The sequence below is a fragment of the Rissa tridactyla genome, chromosome 3, assembly GCF_028500815.1.
Source record: "Rissa tridactyla isolate bRisTri1 chromosome 3, bRisTri1.patW.cur.20221130, whole genome shotgun sequence".
In the NCBI taxonomy this organism is placed as follows: domain Eukaryota; kingdom Metazoa; phylum Chordata; class Aves; order Charadriiformes; family Laridae; genus Rissa; species Rissa tridactyla.
This window is the reverse complement of record NC_071468.1, coordinates 6,241,416-6,268,385: the sequence shown is the minus strand read 5'-3', so window position 1 is coordinate 6,268,385 and position 26,970 is coordinate 6,241,416. Positions and strand designations below refer to the sequence as shown.

The 26,970-nt window shown below is 40.9% G+C and overlaps 1 protein-coding gene across 3 annotated transcripts in view; it reads right to left on the bottom strand.

Annotated features, from left to right (window-relative positions):
* Positions 1-26,970, bottom strand: part of MACROD2 (mono-ADP ribosylhydrolase 2) — an 891,460-nt gene that overhangs the window by 363,048 nt on the left and 501,442 nt on the right. For all 3 annotated transcript variants that reach the window (XM_054194034.1, XM_054194036.1, XM_054194035.1), the window contains exon 6: positions 9,855-9,976. In XM_054194034.1, coding sequence (XP_054050009.1) covers positions 9,855-9,976 — 122 coding nt within the window. The remainder of the gene's footprint in view (positions 1-9,854; positions 9,977-26,970) is intronic.

The window sequence follows — 26,970 nt, the reverse complement described above, 5'->3', positions numbered from 1 at the left end:
GACCTGCAAACAAGGCTCATCAAAGCATGCCCTTTCTGTTTATTTTTCAGAACTGCTTTTCAATATGTTTACGCTGATCCTAAGTAGATATTATGCTGTAATAAAATACTTTTTTTAAACATAGTTAAGTGCTATGATGCCCATCTGATACACAGAATAATTTATGCTCTTTTTATTTGCTTTTTATTAGCCATGTAAATATCAAAAACAACATTCAAAATATTTTTTTACTTCGCTAATTGAAAAATGGACTGATTTCAGGTAAAAAGCAGATAGAAATTTCACCATAGCTCTTTCTTTGTACAGATAAATTAAGGCAATGTTTAAACAAACAAACAGGATGTACAGAAGATGTCTCAGAATTATCAGATGAAAAATGCCAAGTGACAGGGACCTTGTGAGCACCATGCAGTGCTAAAATGCCGCATCACCCGTTCTTTTCCCCACCATTAAATTGCAAGGAAAAAAGCCTGGTAGTGACAAATCACTATCTGCCAGACAGCCCTGCGTACATTTCTAGGCATCACGGAGGGCACCTCCAGCATGAAAACCTGTGAATAAGCAATGTCTGACTCCAGCAGAATTTGACTCCACTTCTGGTGATGGAGAGAGCCAGTGTCAAAAAAAAAAAAAAAAAATTTGACCCTGTTGCAACTATTATTTTCCATTACTGCTATTGCTGTAAATCCCATAAGTCTTAACAGGGATTGCACCTTTGTAGCACACAGACTGTCTTTACAGAGCAAATACAAGCCTTCCCGAAGAGCCTACAAACTGCAAACAAGATGTCGGGGAACTGAGGTCAGTGGAAGCAAAGTAGACGGACAACGATGCCTTTGCACAGAGCCTGATGGCCACAGCCCATCACCAATAGGAGCTTTGTTAGGACTTTGTATTTGCCATCAACTTTTACTATGAATTTCCATTTCAAGAACTTGTTATTCAAATAACGACAAGCATCTTACACCCTTGACTCCAGATAGCTAAGATTTGCATGCAAATAAGAATTCCTCTAGTCTATTTTTACAATTTTTTTCTTTTTCCAATCAAAATGAAGATTATTTTTTTTCCAGTACAATTTCCTCTGTATGGAAACATAAGTCATTCTCTCTTCCCCTGCACTTTATGGTGTAGACTTTGCAGCAATCTCTAGTTTTTATGAGCTGTCTCTTACAACTAGCGTCTTGGTCCACCGTCCGGTAGATTTGTACTTTGTCCTTCCCTAATGAGACAGTTCCCCAATTATTAGGCCAACAGGCAGTGTTCTAGAAAGTTTCATCCTTTTAAGCACAGGATTCCCCACAGGGTGATGGGAAAATTGTCACACGTTAAACCCATCACATACACAAGCTTGCAGAATTTATTCATACTTCATACTTATTCATAATTAAAAAAAAAAAAGGAAGAATGACATCAGGTCACACCATCATCCTTACCACAAATAATTTCTATGTGGTCTGTTACCATCAGACATATTCACAACTGATCCACGTATCCCTCTGAGCTGCTCCTGCCACTCTTGGCCATAAAAAACAAACCCTGCAAATACGCTTCAAGCATCAAATAAAACAAATGTGCTTCCTCCATGGAAATTTATACTGAATACATAACTGCGTGGTAGCAGAAACAAAATTTAAATAGATTATTAAAAAAACCCAGAAGCCTACACAAGCTGCAACATTATTGCCTGTGCACCCTAAGCTGGTTATCTTCTCGGTGTCTGCACAAAACCCTCCATGGTGAGAAAGAAGGGCAGCCAGATAGCAGGAGAAACAGAAAACAACGGCATTTATCTCAAGAGGAAAACCATTCCCAGTGACACACCGGCAAGGCAGCAAAAACAGATTGGCCAGGAGAAAAAAAAAATTAAAAAAAAAAAAGGGCAACTGTGTGACCAAAACAAAACAATAAAACGACAACAGCATTAAAACCAATTTTTTTTCAGGAAAATCTGTTTGCAACATAAAACAATCCTCCAGAGTCTGCACTGTCGAGCCAGTTGCCGCAGCGAGGAGGCTACCTGCCGATTTGCCCAAGGCTGCAGCTGCCAGAGCTCAACCTTTGGGCTTCTGGCAATGCTTCATGCATTAAGAACCCAAGTTTCAACAAGTGCTAGTGATGGGCCCACATCCAGCCCCTGATGGAGCCATAACTTTCCTAAACAATTTTCACAATGCTTTACCATCCTTCCATCTAGGAAATTGCTCGTAATCTCTAACCTAAAACTCCATTCCTAAAAATTGAGGCTGTTACTTCTTGTCCTGTCTCCAGGAACAATTTATGAACTTTTACTCTTCAATACTTTCATTTTTTACACGTTAGATTTTTTCTCTGTCTTCCTCTCCTCACCTTTAGTCTTCTCTTCTCTAGACCTAAACTTTGTTCTTTCACTCTTCTCTTGGTGCCATTTCTAACTCCCTCACCATCCCTGGCTCCAGTTCCCCGCACTGGACACAACAGTCTCCTTCACTCTACTCAAGTAGCACAATAGGTAACTCACAGATCTTTCCTGTTTAATTGTCACTCTACAGCTGCTCCTCTCTTGAGTTTCCCCACAACAGGGTGATGTTGTCAACTCACTTCCAGTGCGTGATCCAACTGCAAACTCCAGCTTTTTCTCCGAGGAACCTCTGCCTCCCGCTACAATCAGTCCTCAGCCTTTCTTGGTTGAATGAGCGTCTCTGTTTAAGTGTAACAATTTACACTTGATCTTGCCGAATACATCTCATTTAATGAAATCTTTATTGAAGAAACAGGATTGCGATTCAATCTGCCAAGGTCATTTGGGAAGAAATGGTTGGGAGCACGTGCAACACAGCAGCAGGCTCACCTTGGGATAACAAAAGCATGGCCAGCTATAGCAATTTCTGTAACCAAAAGGAAATATCACAACCTCCTCATCCGATGCAGATGTAAAAAGCCAACGTGGTAATTAAGCAAACTTAAAAACTTAATGTAGTGGCTTAATTTTTAAAGATATTATCTGGAAAATTCCTAGGAAAAGAAAAAAGTTACTAAGAAAAAAAAAAAGAGGAAGGCTAAATGGGAGAGAAAACTCAGTTTGAAAACGTAAGGTCAGTCATATCATAGCTTACACGTTAAACAAGTGTTTCAAAAGAAACAAATTAAATGGGTTTATGATACTGCAGAAATTCCCTTGCAAAGCAACTCTTCTGATTGATGGATATGAATCTATATCAGAAGACCAGATGATAGAATAAAGTCAACCTTTAGGAATTTCAGACTTATAACTCACTGCTATGGTAACATTTTCAGCAGGAAATAAGTTTGCTTAAAAATAATAAAAAAAAAAGCTTTATTTTTTCCCTAAAACATAACTGTGCCTCATGAGAGAACAAGGCAGGTAACAGCAAGACTGTAAAACAATCTGTTAGGTCCATTCGTTAGAGTACACCGTTCTATGTGCCTTTCTACCATTCAAGCAAAATTCCTCTGATGAATTTTAACATTTAGAAGAGGAGGAGCTGCCAACACTCTGAGTTTGAAATGGATATTAAAAATTTAAGTCCGTGAGTTACAATTGAAGACTCAGGCATCATAGAGGCTAAATATAAATATGTCTCCACTTAAACGAAGCGCAAAGAAACAGTGCAGCCTATCAGAAGTACACCTTCCTTTTAAAAGTAAATACAAATACCAAGAATACCAGTGCATAGCTGCAAGGTCTATTTTTAAAATCCACAATTACAGGTGGGGACAAATATTTAAGCCAATTAAAAAACAAATTGGTTATTTCTCAAGTGCTATAAATGGATAAAGTGGCAGATGCCTCTCGATGTATTTTTATATCCTGCTCTGAATAATTAATAGGTTGTGTTTCTGTACAAATGAGTTATATTAGTATTAACTTTGCCAACACAACGAATAAAATTAAGTGACCCTTGTTTGTGAAAAACACCTACGAGTTGAAAATCCCTGTAGACTAATTTAATATTTATATGCAAGGAATATTTATCTAACAAAGTCTCAAATTCTCAGATAGTACTTTAACTTAAAAACACCGCATATGCACAGCCAGTAATATGCATTGCGTATGCTCACTTAAGACCCCAGAAATGGAGGCACAATGTGGATTTCAAAAAGCGTGTCCTAACCTTATTTAGCATACTTTTCTAATAACGCTAGCCAAAGTGCAGCATGAGCTGCGTGCACGGGAGAGACCTACTTTGTCCAGAGTCAAGAGACTATCCACTCTCCCAGAAATATCCCATCATTACAGGTCACCAGCCACCCCCACCGCCAAATGATGGCTTTTCCACTCGACCTGAAGATGAGCAAGTCAGTCCTTGAATAGTTCCTCTTACTTCTGAGATATTTCTAGACGGCCTCTTTTGCCTTTGTAGCCTTTAGACAGAAGGAGCAGGGTGGCGGTGTTGAGAAGCAAAGTCCAGCTAAGAGGCTTTCCCTGGAGCGGGACAAGCTTTTGCATTCATAGCACAAACATCCAGGCAGAAAGTAAGACTGATATTTTTGGTGTGTAGGGTGTTGTTTTTTTTTTTTTTAATGCAACAGCAAACTAATCTAGTAAAGCTCTAGAACAGCATGAACTCTTCCCTACCTGACTCTAGGGATCCGATAGAAAAATGTCTGTATTTCGTATTCCTCCCTGCTAATATATTGGTTGGTGGTAAGCAGGCCTCCTTCTGCAACTCACAAAGCCCCGTTCTTTGAGGATTTCCTCCAGCCCCCACACATTAGCCATAATTCTCCCTAGAGGTGGAAGGTCAGAGAGCACGGTCTGAAGAAATGCTCCTTGTTAAAGCTTTACAATTCACCCCCCGCCAACATGAAGCGATCGTGAAGACTGCGATACCAAACGCAGTCCTGAACAACAGCAGAGCTGTAGTCCCAGATAAAACTTCTCCGTTTCTGTAATCACCGCAGGGGAAGCCTGCCTTGCCCTTCTGGCTGAAGCATCAGCACCAACTTCCCTCTCTGCAAACACACTACAGCCCTTTTGACTTGCATCCTAGCCACAACAATGCACAGCATTTTTTTTTTTTTTTTCTTTTTTTAATCACAGAATTATAGGAGTTGGAAGGGACCTCTGGAGATCATCTCGTCCAACCGCCCAGCCAAAGCGGGTTCACCTAGAGCAGGTTGGACACGAACACGTCCAGGCGGGTTTATTTTCCATGTAGTTGAAAAAGTGTCTGTTCAACTACAATCCCAGCTTTGACTGACATCAATCGATTGAGAATTTTTTCAACCACAACCGAAGCACGTGGCAGGGAAGTGCTTGAAGTCCAGAAAAGTTTCCAGGGTATCAGATGGCTTCAAAGCAGTGTACGCAAAGCAAAGCAGGACGGGAGGTCCTCCAAAAAAAGCCAGAGCACACAGAGTAAATAATTTCAAACAATGTGTAAACAGGGGACCAATTTAATCCCCCAAAACAGTGATTACAACTCCCCCAGCCTGCCTGATAACCTAACAATTAATTGGCCTGTAGAACTCTTATTTAGAAAACCACACGAAAACAGCAAAAACATCTAGTGGAATATTTTTACCATTTCTTCTTTCAGTGAAGATTTGGTGCCTGGGAATGTATTGCCCAGTGTTTCAGACAGCAGACATTTAATTGTCACAGGATAGCAATCACTACAAGCGTGTTAGAGACCAACACCAAAATACAATTTTTTCCATAAGGAAATCATTCTGAACATTTGAGAAACTTAATTTGCTTAAATACCAACTATTTACTGCGAAAATAAACTCCTTGTATTACCTTAAATATTTTTTTTCTCCACTTGATCTGTACCAACTGAAGGGGAGATAAACAGAAACAATGTCTCAAGTATCCTCTTAACCAGACAGAGGATTTTGTAAATAATAGACTCATCCAACACAAAGGGCTCACCCGGCGCCCGTGGCCACACAAATAGTCAGGGAGCAGCTCAAGCGTCTGACAGTGGGCACAGCTACATAAACAAGCGCAAAGGAGAGAGCGACGAGTGCTTTTGGGAATGACAGATAATAAGCACCAACGTAAACTTTACTTTGGTAACCCAAAAGGTAGATGGAGCAGATGATCCGAGAGAGACAAACTCCTGCATGAAAAACAGCCGATATGGCATTCAAAACCTCGTATCGAGCATAAAAGGTTTGAGAAAACGGGAGACAAGTGTCAGGGACTGTTTCATTTCTCTGAACAATCCCGCGGACGATCACATTTGTTCCTGAGGCTTTTCTTTCTGCCGTAATGGCTATGCAAATCCTCGCCCATGGCTGGGCTGCTGGTGAATTATGAACCTTGGCAATCAGGCTGACTGGCATTTCATTATATTCCCTCATCTCATTTCTGGTTTTACCCATCACATCTTTTTTTTATATACTGAGATTATAACGTTTTCAGATGAGATTTCAGTGCTCCCCCAAGAGTTAGCACAGAGTTGCTCTCATCCATGCCTGGACACTTTGGATGCGAACACAACCCAAATTAATATCAGCTGCAACATTTAATTGCTATTTTGTCATATACACAATGAGATTCTTCTCTCCCCCCCTCCATAAAGCTGCATCTCGCAATTTACACAGTATTTCAAGATTGTTGCTTCCCTTGCTCAGTATGTAAAACATCCACATACACATACGGATAAGTGAGTTTTGATCTATTCCGAATCTTATTCCTGTTCTCCCTAGTCCATTTTGAACAGAAACCGCAATCTCTATGGCATCCATCATTTCTCTATAGGCAGCTTGACAATATGTAATACTGAAACAAAACAAGTGACTGCCGCGAGTATATCTAATTTGAGGCTTATTATTCAACACCATTTCCTCATTATTCTGGTTTTCCAGCACGCTGCCGCCTTTGACTATTTGCGAACTGGATTATTTTTCCCCACCATATGCTACTTCATCTTTTCCCTTGCTGAGGTAGCTGTCAGCTCCGGTTCTGACCTCTCTTCCACTCAAGTGGAGGCAAAAAACCTCCCTTCTGGTGCTGCAGCGGATGCTGGATCGGGTTTTATTCGCAGTCTCTGTAATCAATTGTCATCATACATCTCTGTCCTTTTCTAGTGTTTGCAACACCGCCTAATGTAGCATCATTTGTAAATGTAATTAATGAGCTGTTTATGTACTCCTCAAAAAATCATTAATAAAGATGTTAAATTAAACTGCGTTTAGCGGTGCACCCTGAGTCACCCCCCCCCCCACTTCTGTCCAACTTGATACACTGCCATTCGTCATTACTCCTCATTCATAATGCCTCCAGCAACTCAAATTCCTATGACACAATTCGTGTTCAAAACAATCTGAACCGTGGTGGGGTTTCTTCCCCTCTTCTTGCATTAATTCCTAGACTTTCTGTTCTGAAGATAAGTAACACGTTCATGTTGTTACAATCCTTTCATGCCTTCTTGCTTCCTTCTCACTTGCTACTACTGCTCGTGCTCCGATGCCTTCTGGTTTAGTTAATTCTTTTAGTATACTACAACTTGTTATCATCAATACCTATTTATTTATATGTCATAAGTATACCGCTTTTCCTGCTTTTACTCAGTAACTATTTGAAAATTTCTTATTTTCCTCTTTCCCAAGCTCATTTCACCTTCTTGTTAAAAAGGCCACCAAAATATGCTGTCAATCAGAACAGCTGATTTTCTCTTCCTTATTTTACACCAGTAACCTTTTTTCCCCCCAGTTTCTGTTTATCTTCTCCCTATTACACATGTATCTGTTGCCATAATCCAGTCCACACTTGCATGTTGCTTAGCTGAGTACTTCTGTTCTCCCAGGTCTCTGCAAGCCACAGAAGTCTGTAGGGTTATTTTTATTCATTTTCTTTCTTTTCCCTCTACGTCTACCGTACTGGATCGTGTGAAACCCACTTGCACTTTGTATTTTTTTTTTTTTTTTTTCCAGACTCACAGTAATCTACTGCTCCTTAATTGAATGAATTATACATTTTACTTTGCTCCAGGCTTGATTTGTTCATTAGGGTAGACACTCAAGTTGCCTTCACTTCCCAAAGCATCACTGAAATCACTGGACTTAGGGCTTTTCAGAACAGTCCATGATCTGTCATGTGGACTTTAAAATCCATATTGCTTTGCTAAGCTTCTTAATGCCGGTATGAATGAATGGCTCTTGGCTCCTGTTCAGCTTGTGCAGCTGTGTTCTGCAAGTCTGGGTGTTGACTTTTTTTTTTTTATCTCAAACAGGTGCACAGTCACCAGCTCTTAATCAGCAAAGAAATAATCCATGGATGATTTCTCCTGCAGTCATCTTTTCTTACTAAAATATCAGGCTAGTTTTCACGAAAGCCATGAGTATGACCGCTCTTTATTATTCCACGTTAAATACCAACCTACCACCTAGAACGTCCTGAAATTACAGAATCCCTGTGGATACGAGTATTACCAGCATTGACCAATGCCCACTACAGTTTCTACTTTGTTATTTCAATAGTCTTTTTTACACCATTTCATATTTTTTTTCTTGTATTTTTTTCCACCCCCTCACATTGGGAACTTTATTCTCACTAACCTGAATTCCCGAGAAGCAGCATGTTATTACCCAGAGCCTAAAGGCAGGAACAAGAAAGAGTGTAGGAGCAACAGCACAGAGATCTTGCTGCCTCCAATGGGAAACACAGCAGGACAGAAATATCCTCGTATGTTTAAACAATCACAGAGGGAAGTTCAAAACATGTTCCCCCCACCCAAAGGTTGCTTTCAGTTCTAACTTACATGCCTAGCATTAAAAAAAAAAATTAAAAAAATCAAGTAACAACTAAATTGGGTATCACTTCTCTTTTGTGGCTGGATAATGGCAAAAAGGGGACTCACTGGACACCATTTGGAGAAGTACAGAGAGGATTTAACTAGCAGAAAAAGTGTGAAGAGCACAGTTTACACCAAAAAAGACAGACGCAACATTCATCAGGTTTCACTCTGTAGGGGACATCTAACTCGGGCTCAAAGCCCTAAGCCTGTCCTACCCCTCACCTCGAAAAGCTTTATTTTCCATTTGTGACTTCTCAATGTTAATAACTTTCCCTTACTGAATATTTCACTCTGCTGTAACTCCATTGGTCCAACTAGCATTTATTATATTAAACGTGTGTGTCCTAAGTTGCCAAGTAAACGTGCGATCACACAACAAGCCAAAATGACCCAAAAGGCGTGAAGTCGGGCCCAGGTGATAACTCGATTAAACATATAGGGAACTAACCTATGGATATCTAAAGACTTCAGCTGCAACGGTTTGAGCTACAGAGTCAAAGGTCCAGGCCTGTAGAAGGAACGGCTCCTTTTCTCTGTGGACTTTGAAAATCTAGCCTTTGGAGGCAGAAAAATGTAACGTGTATTTCAAGCAACCAAAGCACCTTTATCATTCAATGGAATATCATATAATAGGCTATTTTGTGATGGATTCTGGTAAGGGAGTGCTTAAACAGTGACAGTTGACCAACACCTTTATTTTTAGGAAGAAACATTAATGGACAAAATAAGCACCACATTAATCACTTCTCAGCTATTTAGGAAGCAATATTGCATACAGTTGTCCTCCTGACCAGTGGCTTACTAGGTCTTTTTAAATAAATAATAACAGTCTAAGAACGGGCCACAGGAACCGCTCCCTCCCTTTCATAAGGCGGCACTTGTTTGTACCCCTACTGCCAGGACAACTTTCCCCAACTCCTAAAATAAGCTTATCCCTTTCCTCTAGCAACTATTTTGGCAAAACGATATCCAATTTCTTGCTTTTTCACATCACGTACAGCAAGAAATCCTTCTGGAAGCCTACTTTTATATATATAATTATTCTACAGCAAGGAAACAAAGATCCAAATTAGAAAAAATAACGTGTTCTCATAAAGTACTCACAATTGATCTGATGTTGTTTTCTTTTGCCAGTTTCAGAGAGGATTTATAGCAGTTTGCCAAGTTTTCTTTATGAGCGTCGGTGAGATGGCCTCTTGCAATCGGCCCAACAGTATGGATCACATCTGCAAGAAATAAAATATAAAGAAGTTGGAGATCTTAAGGTGGTTTATTTATTTATCACAAGTCAATCCCTTCTGGCATTGTATCTAGCCACAAAGGTAGGAATAATATTGTAAGAAAACGTTTATAACTGTAAGACATGTAATAAGACTCAACTTTGATAATTAAATAAAAATGAAAAACAGTAAAGGCTAAATTTTGAAGTATTTGCACCGAAGGAGAAATTAGGAAAATGCACTAAACACTTGTTATACGTGTACTGCAATCCACATGCAGGATAGGCGAAATGTTTTCATAGAACGCCCTAATCTTTAGGGCTGTACAACTGTAAATATTGGACAATTGTTTGAAAGCCTCAGTTGTTTTCACCCCTTGAAGGTCCTCTCACTGGGAAAGTTCACGACACAAAACCTCAGAACTTCGATGGTGATACACAGGGTCATCTTTTTTTGTCTAATACTTTAAGTCTTTTCTCAGCGGCCATTTTAAGAGGAGAAAAGTTGTGACCTACGAACGTGTTAGCTATTCAAAGAATGTGCTTTCCTCTCACATCAGACCAGATGGAGACACCATGCAATAAAAACAAAATATAATGAAAAAACTGAATGAAGAGAAAAGTACAGTCAGGGAATATCTTAGGTATGACACCCCTGGACTCATCAAAATCAGATGCCTCAATCAAAGTCTCTAAAGAACTGTAAGAAAAATGAAGTAAAAAAAAAACTTGAGAAGAAAACCACAAACTAAAAGGTGTCATCATTTTTTGTAATTCATTCCCACACACACACTTGACTAGTAGGGAAGCACATTCAGTTTTCAACCATCATTCTTCTACAGCACATGTGAACACACAAGAATGAGTTGTGGTGGCAGGTAGATCTTTCTTCCCCACCCCCACACACCCCCCCTTCCTTATCGTCCCCTACAATATACAACAGCAGCAATAAACAGTGATGCTATTTTTTTGCAACGTTGCCACAAAAAGGGATTAGGCCAATGCTTTCAATTCTGGTACTGCTGGTCCCACTGGTTAGGTTGTGTTTCTGTCCCATACGGGACAAGGTTTCCAAGCAACACCTGCTGTTGTTACACTCCAGACTATTTCAATTTATTCACAAATCCTACAGAATTCACACCATTGCTCTTTGTCCAAGCTTTCTTTGATTATTCCCCTCCAACCTATACCAAAGCGCAAGTGAAAATGGGCAAACATTAAAATACATGCTTTTTTATTTATCTAGGCATCATCTGTCAAGTCTTGGTCTCTACCAAAAAAGGTGGCTTATGTTCTGAGACATGTTTTGAACATTTCCAAAACTTCTTCTTGACATCAGCCAGAAAGTATCTCTATTCAAGCAAATAAAAGCACGCCAGAGAATCCCAGTGCCCAGAAAACACAGAGGAATCAGGCGTGGATGGAAACTGAAACCCGCAAGAGCTGAACTTCCGAAGTGATACAGAAAAACACCCTACTGAGCAGTAAATAAAAGGTTAACTATTCTTCTTCCCATTTCAATCACAGTAATTTTCCCCCCAGTTGCGGGAACAAGATAAACAGATTGGATAATTTCTGTTGAATGTCACAGCTGCCAGACAGTGACTCCAGCGAACCCTCCCTACAGCATTTCAGGCAACCGAACCATCACGTCGGTGTGGAGTCTTCATCCACTGATGAGCAGGATGATAGCAGGCGATCGAAACAAGCAGAATAGCTTCACCCGGGAGTTCAGGAAAGAGTTTTTTGTTTGTTTTGGTTTTTTTTTGTTTTTTGTTTTTTTTTTTTTTTTTTCACATGTGCTTTAGCTACTATAATAAACTGAGAACTATTAAGACCCCGAAGAAAAAGAAATAGCATAGCTAGTTTAGAATTTGCTTCTGCTTGCGGAGATAAGGTTGTGCGAGTACTTCCATTAGGAAAGACCATCATTTCAGACCATGACTACAGCAGTTTCCTTCAGGTTGAAACTTTCCAAGGAAGGTTTCTGTTTGAAAGTGCTGGCACTTGGCAACTTCAGAGAAAGAAAAAGCTTCTCTTTTCTTTTTTTCCTTTTTTTTTTTTTTGGTTTTGTTTTGACAGAGGTAAGCTGCAATTACTGAGCAAAGGGGAAGGAATATACCAGTAAATCTGATCTCAATCAAGGTCATTCCACATTTATAGACACTAAGATCAGAGCTATGGTGACGCATTTTAGATTCACAACACCCAGAAACCAACAAGCAAATAAGGGAATGACTATAAAACCAACTTCAAAAGAAAGTGTAAAAGATGAATAAGAGAAAGAATCATAAAAGATTTCCCTCTTTCTACTAAGGCCAAATTAACATGCATTTCAAGGAGCAGCTGCTTAGAAGGTGAAGCCCAATGGCTTGAATTATTAATTTATTACTTAACAACAAGACAGAGTTTTAGGGAACAGCCCAAGTACCGAGTTCTTGCTTGGGTCCTTCTGTATGAAACTCCTCTTGGTATAATTTCTAGATGCATTTCACTCATTAAATGTTTAACTCCGTTCCTTTAGTCTTCCATTATTAAACACTAATTTTAAAAATTCTCAGCTTAATGAATGGGAAATGTTTTTCTTGTCATCTTTTTTTCAGAACTTCCTGATTTAGCGTCTTCATGGTGCCTCGTTAGCAACCCTCTATCGTTCACCAGACATTTCACGTAAATAGGTAACCTTTAGTACAGTTATTAGCTTTTATGTTTTAATTTTTTACAAGCCCAGAATAGGCTGCTCTTTAGACAGGACACTAAAGATAGCTGTGAATTGGTTTATAAAACATCAAAACTATTATAATTGTTTACAGAGTTTATCATTAGCACGTTATTATTCTGAAACATATGAGTGTAAGATTTTACTAGCAGAGCAGCATTAGTAATGTGCCAGTCTGTTTCACAGTCGGCAGACCAACAGGGAAGTAATAATTTTATTGTTGCACGTTGTCAATAAAATCAATGTATCCATACATTGCCTAAACTATACATTATTCTGCCCAAGCTATCCCCCAATACGGCAAGGTTTGCAGGCAGGTAAAACCCTTCGAGATTATACAAGCGTAAAGCAAACAAACCAGAAAATAAAACAGCTCTCCCCCCGCCCAACCCATGCAGTTATATATGAGGATCAGGCTTCACAGGCTGAAGCAGAGCCATTTATTTTTAATGTATCTATGAAGACTGTGTCAATTTTCCAGCTTGTCTGTCACAATAAAGTTCCCTTCTGGCTTGTACATTCCCGCCTCACCCAGCTGCACAGAGCCGGAGAAACACGCGTGCTATGGAGCTGGAGGACGGAGGACGGCGGATGTGCCGGAGGGGGAAAGTCTAGAGGCATTTTCTCTACCAGAAAACGAAGGGGTAGAACTGCTGCCCCTGCCACCCGCTACAGCAGCCAGCCCCAAACACAAACCTCCAGCACCCCTGGAGAGGACAAACACGGACACGCAAGCCCTACTTGAACACCTTCCACACCAACCTACCCACGGCCAAAACGAGCATCCACCCTAAAGAGGCACACGGCCTTTCTGAAGCAAACACAACTTCCAGGTGGGACTTTGACAACGGTAAAGGTCCATCGCAGGACTGTGCAGGGATGAGTTTCACTGGGGAAGGCAAACCAACCGCAGAGGGCAATGCAGACGGGAGCACCAGCCGCAGGGACAAGCGTGACAACAGGCTGAAGGTACACTGCGCACACAGAGGCGCAATGGCATGAAACAAATGGTCTCATCACCTACAAGTTTTTAAACTAGAGAAAAAAGACTTAATTTGGCTGGAAAAGCCTGGTAGAGATCCCTGCTACCAAACAGGCTCCTGTTCGGTTTTGGAGCTCCTGCAGCCCTTCGCGGCCTGAGCATTTCTTAATGAGGTCAGACGGGAGCAAGGGATAGAAACATTTCCCTGAACTGTCCCCCAATGTGGTTTTTTTGTTTTTCAAAACCAGGTAAGCAGAGTAAAACTGGGAACAATCAGCTCTCAGAGAACGCCACACTCGCCATTTGTAGTATTTTAATTTTCCTGTCAAATGAAGCTGCCAGCACTGCTTTGAAGCTTCTGATTTACTACGGTCAGTCTTCCAGCCAAGTACGTTGATAAGAAACTTCATTAAAAAGAAAGCTGCAATCCATGTGTTCGTAAATCACTTTCTCTGTGTACACAGAGCAGAGATGTTTGCTTACAGCTTTAACAGTACACAGAGGCAGAGAGCCCCAGAGGAAAGTATATTCTCATCTGGGATCAGGCCACAGCAATGGATCAAACTGCTTTTAATGCTAATGAAGCTGCTTAATTTAAAGTGATATTTATAAGGGAAGAGAGATTTTTATTATTTTTTTTTCCCCCTCAGAAAGCCTTCCAAAAGAGAAGGTAGGGGTGGTTGAAAGAAAGCAGCAGCACAGATCTGCTCTGTACAACCGGGTTTTGAAGCTCCTTTAGGGCCAGCACAACGTTTTATTGTTACGCTAGCTTTTTCTGAGATTTGCGTTGCAACACGTGGTTGATCCAAGAAGAGTTTACAGGTTCACAGAATGGTTCGGGTTGGAAGGGACCATAAAGGTCACTCAGTTCCACCCCCCCTGCCCTGGGCAGGGACACCTCCCATAAACCAGGCTGCTCAAAGCCCCGTCCAGCCTGGCCTTGGATCTACTGCTCCCATTTTGGTCATTTGAGTTCCAGGCATTTGGTTAGAAATTCTGGTGGCCAAAGCAAGGCCCGTGACAATCACACACCGATCTGCACGCGTGCGCGTTCTCTGGATCATCTCTGCCTGTTTTCATTCAGTGTTTTCCTCTTTTTTCCCCTCAAGAATGAAAGCAGACAACTGAATCTCATGCAAACCACAAACTAATCTGGAGACATAAGAGGCGCTTGAGCATTTAAAAACATCCCCGTCACTACTTAGCCACCAGTGAAAATAAATATAATTTGCACATTTAATCAACACTTCAAAAGCACAGCGACTTCTCCCCTCAAACTCCCATATGGGCCAGTCAAAAATGACGCTATGTCTGCTGCAGCACACAAACTCTGCGTGTAAAAAGGCCAACGAGGCTTGTTTTCTCTGGTCTTTTTTATCGAAGAAGTCAGTCCATACGCATTACCACGCCGTTTGTCACACAAGTTTTTCCTCTACGCTGCTACGGAGAAACAGGCAAAGGCAAAACACAACTTCCAGTTGCAAAAGGATGAAGAGAAGTGACCGTGCCTCACAAACGAACCTGGAAGACTGATGTAATTTACTTTTGATGCAATTTACTTTTCCCTTGTTCTTTGTAAGAGTGACACAAGATGGCAAAAATATTAGCATAATGAATTTTTTCCCAACAACGGAAAAAGTACAAATAAGTTTTTCTCATTTCTTCCCTTACAGACGGGAGCGTGGCACATTCACACCGTTAATGAACCAGCCGAGGACGGCTAGAATCAATTACACATTTCTCTCCTTCATCCCATTCACACATTCATAGCCATAATCGGCCCATCTAGCCAACTGCATAATGAAGCTGTAGCCTGTCAATCACAGCAGGAACCATATGAATGTTAAGAAGGAAGCTACGACGCTGCATGTGCCACTGAATTAAAAAAAAAAAAACAAAAAACAACCCACCCCAAAACAAAACCTGACAAAATGTCAGCGTATTTAGGGCTCCATTTGTAAATCTTATCAGTTGATTTACGCAATAAACGCCCACCATATTGGCGATGAAAAGGGACAGCCAAGGTTCAGTTGATGGGAAATGGAACTGCCTCCAGATACTTACACTGAATATCCCTGTTATTAAGGAATGCATGTACCTAATGCTTTGGTACACAAATTTGCTCAGCTTGTTCATTTTCTAAGTACATGCACTTGCACGTAAAATGTGCATTTTCAGTGTGTAACAAACAACTGTTACTTTAAGTTCAACTTAAATCAATCCCCACAGGACTACAGCCTAATTTATTTACTAATACGAATCTCTAAAACTAGATTAGCTGAGCTGAATACTTTAAATGCATGGCAACGTCTTTTCTAGATCATGCAATGCTAAACTTTACTGCGTATGACACAGCTCCTCAGTTCAGAAGTATTTCTTTCCTTTATACAGATATATATTGCATTTATCAGCGGTTAAAGAGACAGTGTCAGTTTTTTAGGCTTGAAACAATAAACACTACTCAATCTGAAGTTTGTACCTTTTATAGCTGCCTTCAGTGATTAAATAGCTGATTTGGGGGAATTAAAAAGTGTTCCATTAGCTGCAAAAGCTATGATATCTAGAAGCCATTTGTGTAAAATATTTAAGCTGTTTTTCACCTAAATAGCACTGTCTACCCAAGAAAAGGTAAAGAATGTTTATTGTAAACGATTAACCAGCATCCCTCTTTGTGGGTTGGGTGTATATTTTAAGTACGAGACAGTGGAGACAGTCAGAAAACAATATTCCCAAAGGGAGAGGGGCGAAGGATTTGCCGAGCCCGAGGGATCCTTTGGGGAGCCGCAGAAGTCTGCGCTCAATAGCCAGCATTTAGCAGAAAGCGATTGCTCGGCATCTGTGGGAAGCTAAAAAACACAGAGAGCTTGTTCGCAATGGTTATACCACCGCCTCAACAGCCGGCCGGAGAATTAAGTCACACAAGTGAAAAAACCCAAGCCTTTTTGGCACTCGTGCTCGTCGTAAACTACAAGGCCCAAGTATGCCCATGTAATCCCAGAGCCGTTCCCCTCCCATCAACGAACTCGCAGCATCGCTCTGCCATCAGGGCCTCGCCATTAACGTCGGAAACAAAAGTAGGCTCTGTTCAGGCAGGAGAAGCAAGTGGCACAATTAAGAGACACTATACCATATCCCAAAGTAATAGGTTTTACAAAGCAATTTGGTACTACGATGACAGATGTCAAAGCAGCGACTAGACAGACGGCCCCACAACTTCAATGGAAATAATTGCCTTCATGTAAAGCTAAAAGGGAATGGCTCCATTTGGGATATTCATAACGTGATGCAATACGAATGAACACAAACACGAAATGAACACGACACGACTTAACGTGAAATTATGACATCCATGACTTGCTATTTCTGTTTTCTTTCTTAACCTGGACGTAAAGCAGTTGCAGCAGAAATGCTCAAATATTATCCTCCTTCCCCTCTACAAATCATCGAGCCAAATAAAGACCTTAATATACCTAGGAAAACTGAACAGGCGAAATTATGTGGCCCCAAGCACATTTTGTCCTCATCACACTACAGCACATCTCATTTTGCCACAGCGGCAGAGGAGCTCAGCCAAGCACCCTCCTCGTTCAGCAGCTCAGGAAACACGTACCAAGTGACCCCCTTGACCCAAGTAATGCTCTCCACCTTTCTCCTACTATTATTCTTCACAAGTGGACAAGGCTATAGACAAAGATGCTTAATCTGTCTTTTGGTTTATGTTTGCTACATGTAGGAAAGCCCGAGCCACAAAGATTCTCTCTTTACTGAGCAGCAAAAGATGTTTGGGAAGGAGTTTGTTTTTAACTCATTTAATAATTCAAGTTAGTCAGCTTTTCAGCACTCAAAAATAAACTTGTTTGCCCCTAAATTGAGAGCGCTTATTCTTAAGGCTCTAAGTAATAGAGAATTTCAGTCTGCCATTCCACAAAATTTTCAAACCAAAATACACAGCACGGTGAAGGATATAAACACTAGCTGCATAAATTCAAGGTATATTTAACTACACTCGATTCAAAAGAGAAGCCTGCAAATATTACACAAACCAAGTCATAAAATATGCAAAAAATATGTTAAATACGTTGGGGTTTCAGTTAGCCTCCGGTCTAATTTTGGAATTGGATTAATTACAGGGACACAGAAATTGGGAACAAGGTTAACGCCCTCAGCTTCTTACAGCACGGTCCCCTGCCACACTTGGGCAGTTTTCGGTGTCCACGCCAGTTCCATTAAAGCTGATGTAGTTACCTCTGCTGGTGTATCACACAGTTAAAGCGCAGACATGCCTTTTAGAAGGGCACAAAACTAACACTGCACCCACCCCCCCACCCCCCAAAAAACACCCCACCCAGCCTCACTACAAAACTTAGTACCAGAGTAATTTTATCCAGAGAATATTTACTCAGAACTGAAATTCTTCTACTTTCTTCCTCAGAGTGCCAAACAGTGCTACAAGAGTGCTCTAGTAATTTAACAACAAGCTATAGGAAAAGCCCTTTATTTCCTTTTTTAAGGATTTTTTTTTTTTGCGTGCAAATTCTGTTTTGATGACTTTACTAACGTTTCTTATTAAACCATCTTTTATTATTCGGTTGAGATCTTTGCAGGGATGCAGAAACAAAGGAAGGCAGCTCAAGGGAACTACAGGAAAAGGGTTAACAAAAATACCCCCAACGTACAATGTTTGCCATGGGAAAATTTGAACTGGGTGGTGAATACGAGCAGGTCCCCAAATCGTTTGCAGGGTGAGTGCCAAGCAACAGGGCTCGCTGTGCCAATACTTCAAGGCTTTCTTTCCCTTTATGAAATTATTGAATCACTCAAAATATTTGTCCTTCACACGTGATTTAAGAATATCAGCATAGTCATTTAACAAAACACTGATCTTCGCTTGAAAGGACCGGTGATTATAGCACGAAGCTTTCAGAAGACCAAACTAAACAGCCCTTAGTCACACATCAGCAGCAGAATAACCTCAGGCGCAAGGAGGGGAAGCTGCCAGCACTGGTTTGATCTGCCTAGTGGAGGGATACAGATTTTTAAAATCAGATCACTTCAGGTAAAAAGATTTAAAAAAAAAAAAAAGACTGAAAGAATTGTTTCCTTAATAGGAATTTTTATGGGCTTCTTAAAGCAGCAATAAAGTATGATTTAAAGTTTTAAGGAAAATTTTATTATAATTCATAGCTTCACCGTGGTGCATCTATTCCTTGACGGTAGCATATTACAAAGAGTTACCACTTTTTCTACACAATTTCTTGAGAATAAACCAACTTCTTCCACCTCCAAAAATTAGAGCACATCTTTTCATGTGACATTAATCTAGATAACCTTCACAGTAGAAAATACATGCTTTGCTAAGAATTTTCAGCGTCTTCCTTAAGAAAAAGGTGGCAAAATTACAGGCTCTCACGTATCTCCTAAAGAAACCAGCGGTAGCTAAATCAGCCTGATTAACTTCAAAGTTTGCACACTTAAAACTCAGGAAACCACGCTAGGGAAGTTAATATTCCCCTTGCCACAAGCACACTGCTCCTGGAATGCAGATAGGAGAGCCTCATACAGCCTGTTGGTACCGTCCATCGCCTCTCAAAGCAAAGTGGATGCAGAGGGAGGAGAAAGTTAGAAATGAAAAGACTGAAACCATTACATATTTTTTTTTAAATATACGTCCACAGTTCAAAAAGACAGAGCCGAGGAGACATGTGAACCATGCTACAGGACTGCATTTTATACAGGGGATGCCATATTTTCCTCATAACCTATAAATATAGTGTTTATAGCTCTGGATTTGCAAACTACTTTCAAGCCTGGGAGCAGTCCCGCTGAAATCAGCGGGAACATTGCAAGGATCCAGACACTGGAACAGGAAAATGACGGCACACCTTCTCCATGATGAAGGAATGCATCTTTATCACAAAGTGTCATCACTGGAAAAAAACCCAAAAAACCCCAACCAAAACAACCAACTCACTTTTACGACTTTTTTATTGTAACAAGAAAAATAGATAGTCCCTTCAATTTACTTCACCTTAACTATTCATCTTCTGTACTTTTAGCAAGTTGCATTTCACAGACCTTTGTGTACAGTCAGTTCCTTTAGAGATAGTTTCCCCTGCTGTGCCTATGAGCCCATCACAAAACAATGAAAAAAGGAAAAAATTAAACTTGCTATCGCCATAGTCAATGGAAACAGGGACATATGCAGTACCCAAAACTAAGTTCAACTCATTTTTAAAAGCTGACTAGATTTCAGATTGGCGGTGCCACTTTAATTGCTTCATGTGAGTGTGATAAGTGAAATAACTGGACAGCTCTTTGAACCGTAACATGAGACTTCATGCCTAGAAGAGGAATCTCACTTTCTATCATCAATTTTAATTTTAGGTGGCTGAAACCATGCTAAAGCACTCTCCTGATATCAACATATTCCAGATACCAACTTGTGGGAATGCAGTGCATGCCAAGCATCCCTGATAAATTCCTTTCACCGTTTCCTCCCAGTCTCTTCCCCAGAGATGCTCTCTAGTTTGAAGGATAGTTTCATCGGCTGGCAACGAAACAAACATTAGCACTTGGTATTCACTGCTCTGCAAACCATCTTAAAAGCAAACCCAGCAGATGATGGGGGCATGAGCAAGCCTGAACCTAAGGGGGGGGAGGGAAAATGGAAAGACACGTATCTACACAGACTATGCTGTACTGTAGAGATGCAGACTAAAAAAAAAAATAACAGATTTAGAGAAGAACTTCAGTACCTCAACCCTGCTACCTGCATGCTTTGGTAATAAACCGCTATTACTTCTCCTAATACTTCAAACAAAATGAGCAAGCAGACTAATTTACATTAATAAAACCAGCAACTGCTTTATCAGAACCAAGTAAACATTAATGGAGACTGAGAGCAGATCCTCTACCCTTTGCCCACATGAGCGAGGGTACGGTCGAGGTACAGTTGCCCCGCAGCAAACAGGACGCAGCCCCTGACTTTCCAGCTACACCTTGCTCAGTCTCGGGACTCCTTAAGTGTGAGCCCAAGCTGACAATTTGCACTTCAGTCCGTACCTCCCCAGACGGGGCAGCAGGATGCGCCTCACAGCAGGCAAGGGGAAAAAGAAACCTTTGTTCTGGCTGATCCGGCTGCTTCTGAACATGGCGCTCTCTCCCTAATGCTGGCCCTGCTTTTATTAGTTTTCTTTCAGAACCTCCGAGGAACTGAGCTTTTACAGATATCACAGAAACACCGCATAGAAATCTTCTGATCTCTACTCCCTTCTAGCTGGGAGAGATACAGGGACCAGAGGAGAGGAATAGCAAAATACAAACCAAGCGCTGACAAGAAAATACCACCCATCTTTATTCCATGTGCTGTCCAAGATTCCTTCTGGGTCGCAACATTTAACTTGGCAATATTGCACATTAAGGCATATATACACCCTCTCACGGGTTGTGACGAGCTCAGCCACATCCCAGCCCACAGTGGGACAGAAGCTGCCTGCTTCCATCGCAGCTCAGCTCTCCGACGACACGGGTCAGCGCCACCGGGGTGGAGAGGAGCCAAGAGTCTCCAGCAAATGTGCACAGAAGCCCTGGCAGATACAAAAGCTGAGCAGAGAAATGAAATGCATCCAACGAGGATATTTAGCAAAAATTGTGGTATGGTATTTTGTACAATATGTAATGCTCGTGTGGATTCAAGTGAAAAACAAGCTTTGACAAACATCTTGAGAGTGTTTTGCATCAGTGGAAGTTGTAAACAGTTGAATTTGCAGCAGAAGCAAACGTACCAAAACAAAAAGCAGAGAAACAATTTTCCTTTATTTTTTTTTTGCTACCATAAAAAAAAAAACCAACAAAACACCACATATTGCAAAGCAAACTGTTAGCAACTTGCAGAGGCTTATTACACTGTTAATGTTCTCCATGTCAATGTCACTAGGAACAGCCCTTGGAAAAACACTGGTGTCATATCTCGTTCAGCTCAATAGAGAAAATGTACTTAAACAACCTTCTGGAAAGTCATGTAACGACCTAAAAGAGCTGCTGAAGGACAGTCTTGAGCTTAGCCTTGCTGTAGAAGAAACACAGATGTAAATACAGTCAACTCAGGCTCTAAGTAACATCGCAGCGTCCCGCTAGCCTGTCACAAGCATTTCACAATATGCCCAAGGGGGGAGTTTCAAACTCAAGTCTCTTAAATAGGCTATTCGTGGCTTAGGAACTGGAAACCAGAAAGAGCGGGGCTAGAAATGGTAGCAGTAAGTTGTAAACACAGTAATGCCTTTGAAAAAAAACCTTAATGTGGCAATGGCAAAGCTTACAAGGGTGCGAGTGTCAGAACAACATGCCATTTCCAAACGCGAGGCTGCGCCTCGTGGAGGGGAACCGCTCAATTTCTGGGAAACCTTATCAAGAAAAATATTTGTAAGTTTTATTGCACTTGTTATTGAAGCAAAATGGTTATTTTGCCACCCGCAGTGCCCACAAGCTCAATGCATCATTGTATTGAAAGAGGAAACGTCTGCAAACTCACATTATCTACTTTAACACCAGCCTGAGGATTAGGTGGAATTTCTAGAAGTCTGTGTGCAAAGTTGTACTTCACAGCATCGTACCCCCTCGCGTGGGTTGTCGGAAAGACATACTGATATTTTCACAGTGAAAGCAATTGCTTCAAGAATAATATCAGCCCTTATTGTTTACAGAAAGCCAGAAATCAGAGCACTTGACGCAGCAAACAATTTGGCCAACCTTGCCAGCTCAACAACACACAGTCAAACAAGCAAAAACATGTTGGGCAAGACAGAAGAAAACAAAACACAGACATGATGTGCTTTCACGTGTTTTCGTGAAACCACTGCTATTATTTTTTTCCAAGGCAAGCCAAACGCTTGATACTAATCATGGTAAGCATCCTGACCTTACGCGCATGAATGTTTTCCATGTAGTTGCCATGTCTGAAGGCAATGCGTTGGAAAAAGCTGAATCCAATGGCTTCACCCATGCCATTGCCAGGGTAAAGTGCTTAACCACGCCTGGGCTGCGGTACGAGCCAGACGATCGCTTTGCAGCAATGGCCACCAGTGCTTTGAGAGCTCTGTAGATGCTCCTGGCGCCGCAGCAGCAGACGGAAAAGGCGAAGGATGAGGAGTCTAGGACAACGACTTCACTACGCTCGCGAAAGTTTAGAAAAAGGCAAAGCTTCCGCAGAAGCACAAAAGCGTCTTTCCAATTTTAAGAAAACTCTGAAGGAAACATTTTAAAATTTAAATATTTGTAATGCTTTGGCTTAGTAGAAACTTTATCTTTGGGAGAAGGTAGGATTTTTCTGCAGGTTTGCAGTAAAATCTCTTAAAAATTAGTAATCCAGAACCTTGTAACCTTTAGTTACAAGACTCTGGTTTCCTCTATAGCTATCTTCAGCTGCCTTCAAGATAACTTTTTCTAGACTGATACCCTTGCTTTAAGGGTCAAAAAAGCAAAGGGAGAAAGAAAAGGACACCCAACAAAACCAATCCCCCTTCCTGATTTTGGACTAGATGATCTCCAAAGGCCCCTTTCAGCCCCTACAATTCTGTGATTTCCCACAGAATTCAATTCTAATATATCCGAGTGCTCCTTTTCTCCTGCTTCTCAACCAATAAAGTCTTTGTTGAGAGCTTCACCTCAGAGCCCTCATCGTCTAAATAATGTTCACCAATAACAAAGAACCCTGTCATAAAGCTTTTGATAGATGTTTTGCAGCCAACACATTACAGTCAGGATTTATGGGAACGATTTGTAAAAGTAAGAAATCGGACTATCATTTAGCAGAGAAATTAAAAATGCAAATTCAGAGGAAGACAGTATCCTTTTCTTGTCTTATGGAGACAAATTTTTAAACTAGTTTCTGGAAAGGGGGACCGTACAATAAACTTTTAATTCAATAGTAACACATTAGGTAAGGAAGGAAAATTACAATAGGCCAGGTACCACGTCAGCCCTGATATACTACTACACTTCTTTATGAGCGCATTACAATTCAGAGAGCTAATAATAAAAAGAAGTGATGCTGAGATGATGAATTGATGCTACGCAATTAGACCTATTAGAATTCACAAGAGTCGACAGGCAATAATCAAACCACTTTCATGCTGCCCATTGCAATTATCTTTGCACTTAAGAATCAACAAAGCACATAATGACTTGCTCTCGATTAAGGAATTCATGAGAAATGGAATTTTAATTAGCGTGTAGAAAATTTGGGCCATTTATTACTTTACAGGACAACAGATTGTGAAAACTAGTTGAGTAGTTAGAAGTGTTCAACAGTGGTTCAGGTCCAAGAAGAACACACTGACGCTTCCAAAAAGAAGTTCTTAGTAACATCCCTTAAAATGGGATGGCCGAAGTAACTGCACGTTCACATCTGCTAAATTCTGAAAACCCACAAAAAAAACTGTTGGAGCTTGAGACTAAAATGGAAACCATTGCTGATGTTTTCAATTACCAGCTGAGGAACAAGTCAGGTAGACTTACATTTATTTGTGGTACGAACCACAGATACCAGAAGGTCTAATTTTACATTCTCATCACAAGTAGGACAAGACGACAATGAAAATGCATCATCAGTTAAAATAAACAGAGTCTGAATGGTAACTTGAATGCTGATTTAAGTTCTCTTTTAAAAGCTCTTGAATAGGAAGATTACTTAGTTTCAAACAAAATTGCTTCTCATCGTTTGCTGCTCTTAGTACAAAACAATTTACTAATAATTAGAACAAAAGCAGCAGTTAAATTCTGGAAGTGGAGCTACTTGTTAATCTGAAATAGAGGTTGATGGCGAAGTTGAACAGTTATGCTGAACTCAAGTGCTACAAAACACACTTTTCTAAAAATGCAAACAAAAATCCATAATTCAAGTGCGAATCCTGGCAGTATAGAGACGAATATAATACTACCTGCACAAGGAAGTGAATGGTAAGTCAGTAAGATATTAAATGACAAATCAAGTTGTTAAAAAGACAGTATTTATTTTTAAAAAAATATTACTAGAGGTCCAAAAATAGCTAAAGAATAGTAAATACTAGGGCAATTTGGATTATTCGCAATCAAATAATAAACAATTTGGATTGTTATCTGAAAAACTGTACCCCGTGCTTTGAGCCTTCTGAATTTCCTGTTTTTCTACGGATAAGCCATTGGGTATTTAGTGCTTAAAGTCTGCCAGAATGATCTTCTTTTTTCCCCCCCCATTGCCAGGCAACTATTTCAACATTTCTGGTTCTTGGTTCTGTGGGGGAGCCCTGTCCTTCTAATAGCCCCATTAAAATAATGTTCACAAAAACCTGAATGGCTTCTTGCAAGTGATGATGCTGGGGGGGGGCGGAAGAAAAAAAAAAAAGGAAAAAATAAGTCACACAGGGATTCACTCCTAAATTCACCACCGTGCTCCGGGAAAGAGCAGGGCAGGCAGCAGGCGCTGCTGCCCCAGGGCCATCCCTCCCACCAAGGGAACATTTCCGCACTGCTGCGGAGCCACCATCTTCGCCCCACGCAGCATTTTCAGGGAAAGGGCTCTCGCGGATACATGGTTCTGTCCCCAGAGTCTCCAGCACTGCTGGAAATCACCCCTTCGGAGTGGGGAGAGCTCGTCGCAGGTTAAAGCAGCTCAACGTGCCACTGTCACATGCGATCAGCCGAGGACTGGCGACCGGCTGGCTCAGATGCCAGGACAGAGAAAGCTGGCACCAAACCCTCCCTGCCTCACCTCCCACCTGCTGGTCCCGCGTCAAGCGCAGCATGTTCAAAGCAGCACATCTCAGCCAGGGTAGAAAATGCCGCTGAGAACTGCCCTTTCTCCCTACCCAGCTCTCATTCCTGCAGTTGCAAGACGAGGAGGGTCAGGGAAGCGGCATAACCTGTTTACTTTGCTGCAGTTGTTAAACATGAGTGGTTTCCGTGACGATAATGGAATTTGACTGGCCTAGGTGTTGCAGCAAAGATGCTTTTGGAAGTGATTTGAGAGCGGTGAATCCCCTTGGAGTCCTGGGGGGGACACAGGGTGAATAGTTCAGACACAGCAGAAGTTTTTTTTCAGAAGACAAGTAACAGTATCATTGCTTGAAAAACATAACACCATTAATTTAAAATATGCTTACAAGGTAAAAAAAACAGTTACTCCAAAAAGGGCTCCTAGATTAACATCAAAATCTGTTAAACAATGTCATAAAAAGCACCGCGCTGTAGAGGATTGTTACAAGTGAACCTGAACTAAGTGATTCTCTGTGCCGCAGAATTTACAAGATCATGGCTCAGTACCTCATTAAAATTAGGGTTCCGTTAATTAAAGCTTGCTTTCAAGTGATAGATGGCTACTGTGGATGTAAGCTGCGTATACCGTTGAAGCTTCACATTAGGAGCAGATAACGCTCAAAGTGTATAGCTTTGGGTGGAAATAAGTTTGGAGGACTGCTCCTATGGAAGCAATGCTTCCTTATACTGCAATACAGAAAGGAGGGGGCAGGCAGGTGGTTCTGTAAAATTCACGAAAAGACTTATTAGTACCCAGCTTCCTCTGAAAGTCTCCGAACTAACAATATCCTTTTCACAGGTTTCCAGTCTTGCTAAAAGCCGCAGACAGGTTTACAGGGAGATTTGATAGCCTTAGGAGTGAACTTTTTTGTGCCCTTGCCCACATCCTTTCCTTCGAGAATTTAGAAACTACATATTTCATTAAAAAGCATAACAATAAAGAAAAACAATGGCTAGATGTGTGCTTGATATACTTATCAAGACACAGAGCAATTTATTTTAGCCTGAAAGTTTCTCACCTAGAAATTGAGCCTCAATTCCTAGGAAAACATAACACTACATTTTAATGCTAGAAAGGACTTCCGAGAGAGAGAGGAGGGATATCTCCTTCAGGGAACGAAACCCCTTAAAAAGAGCAGAGAAAGGCAAAGGATTTTGAGAGATTCAGAGATTACGTGGAAAGTCCATTGACTGAAAGAAAGTCAATGAGGCACCTCTAACGTCATGTAAAGGGGGATGCATCAGCCGGGCTATAGAGTGAGAAAACAGGTAGCATGCTTTAAACACTATTCTAATTTAACCAGTAAGTAATAAAATGGCCAAATATAACTTCCCATTAAAGGAGGCTTCCCTCCCCCCTCCCGCACCCCTTTGGGAACCTCTTAAAGAAGAGAGTGTTTGAGAAGAGCATTCAGTGTTATTTGGATATTCAAGTCTAGTCTTTATACAGCTGACCCTTCCAAATGCTTTATTTTCTTCTTTAATATTATCTGTGGTTTCAGCAAATTCA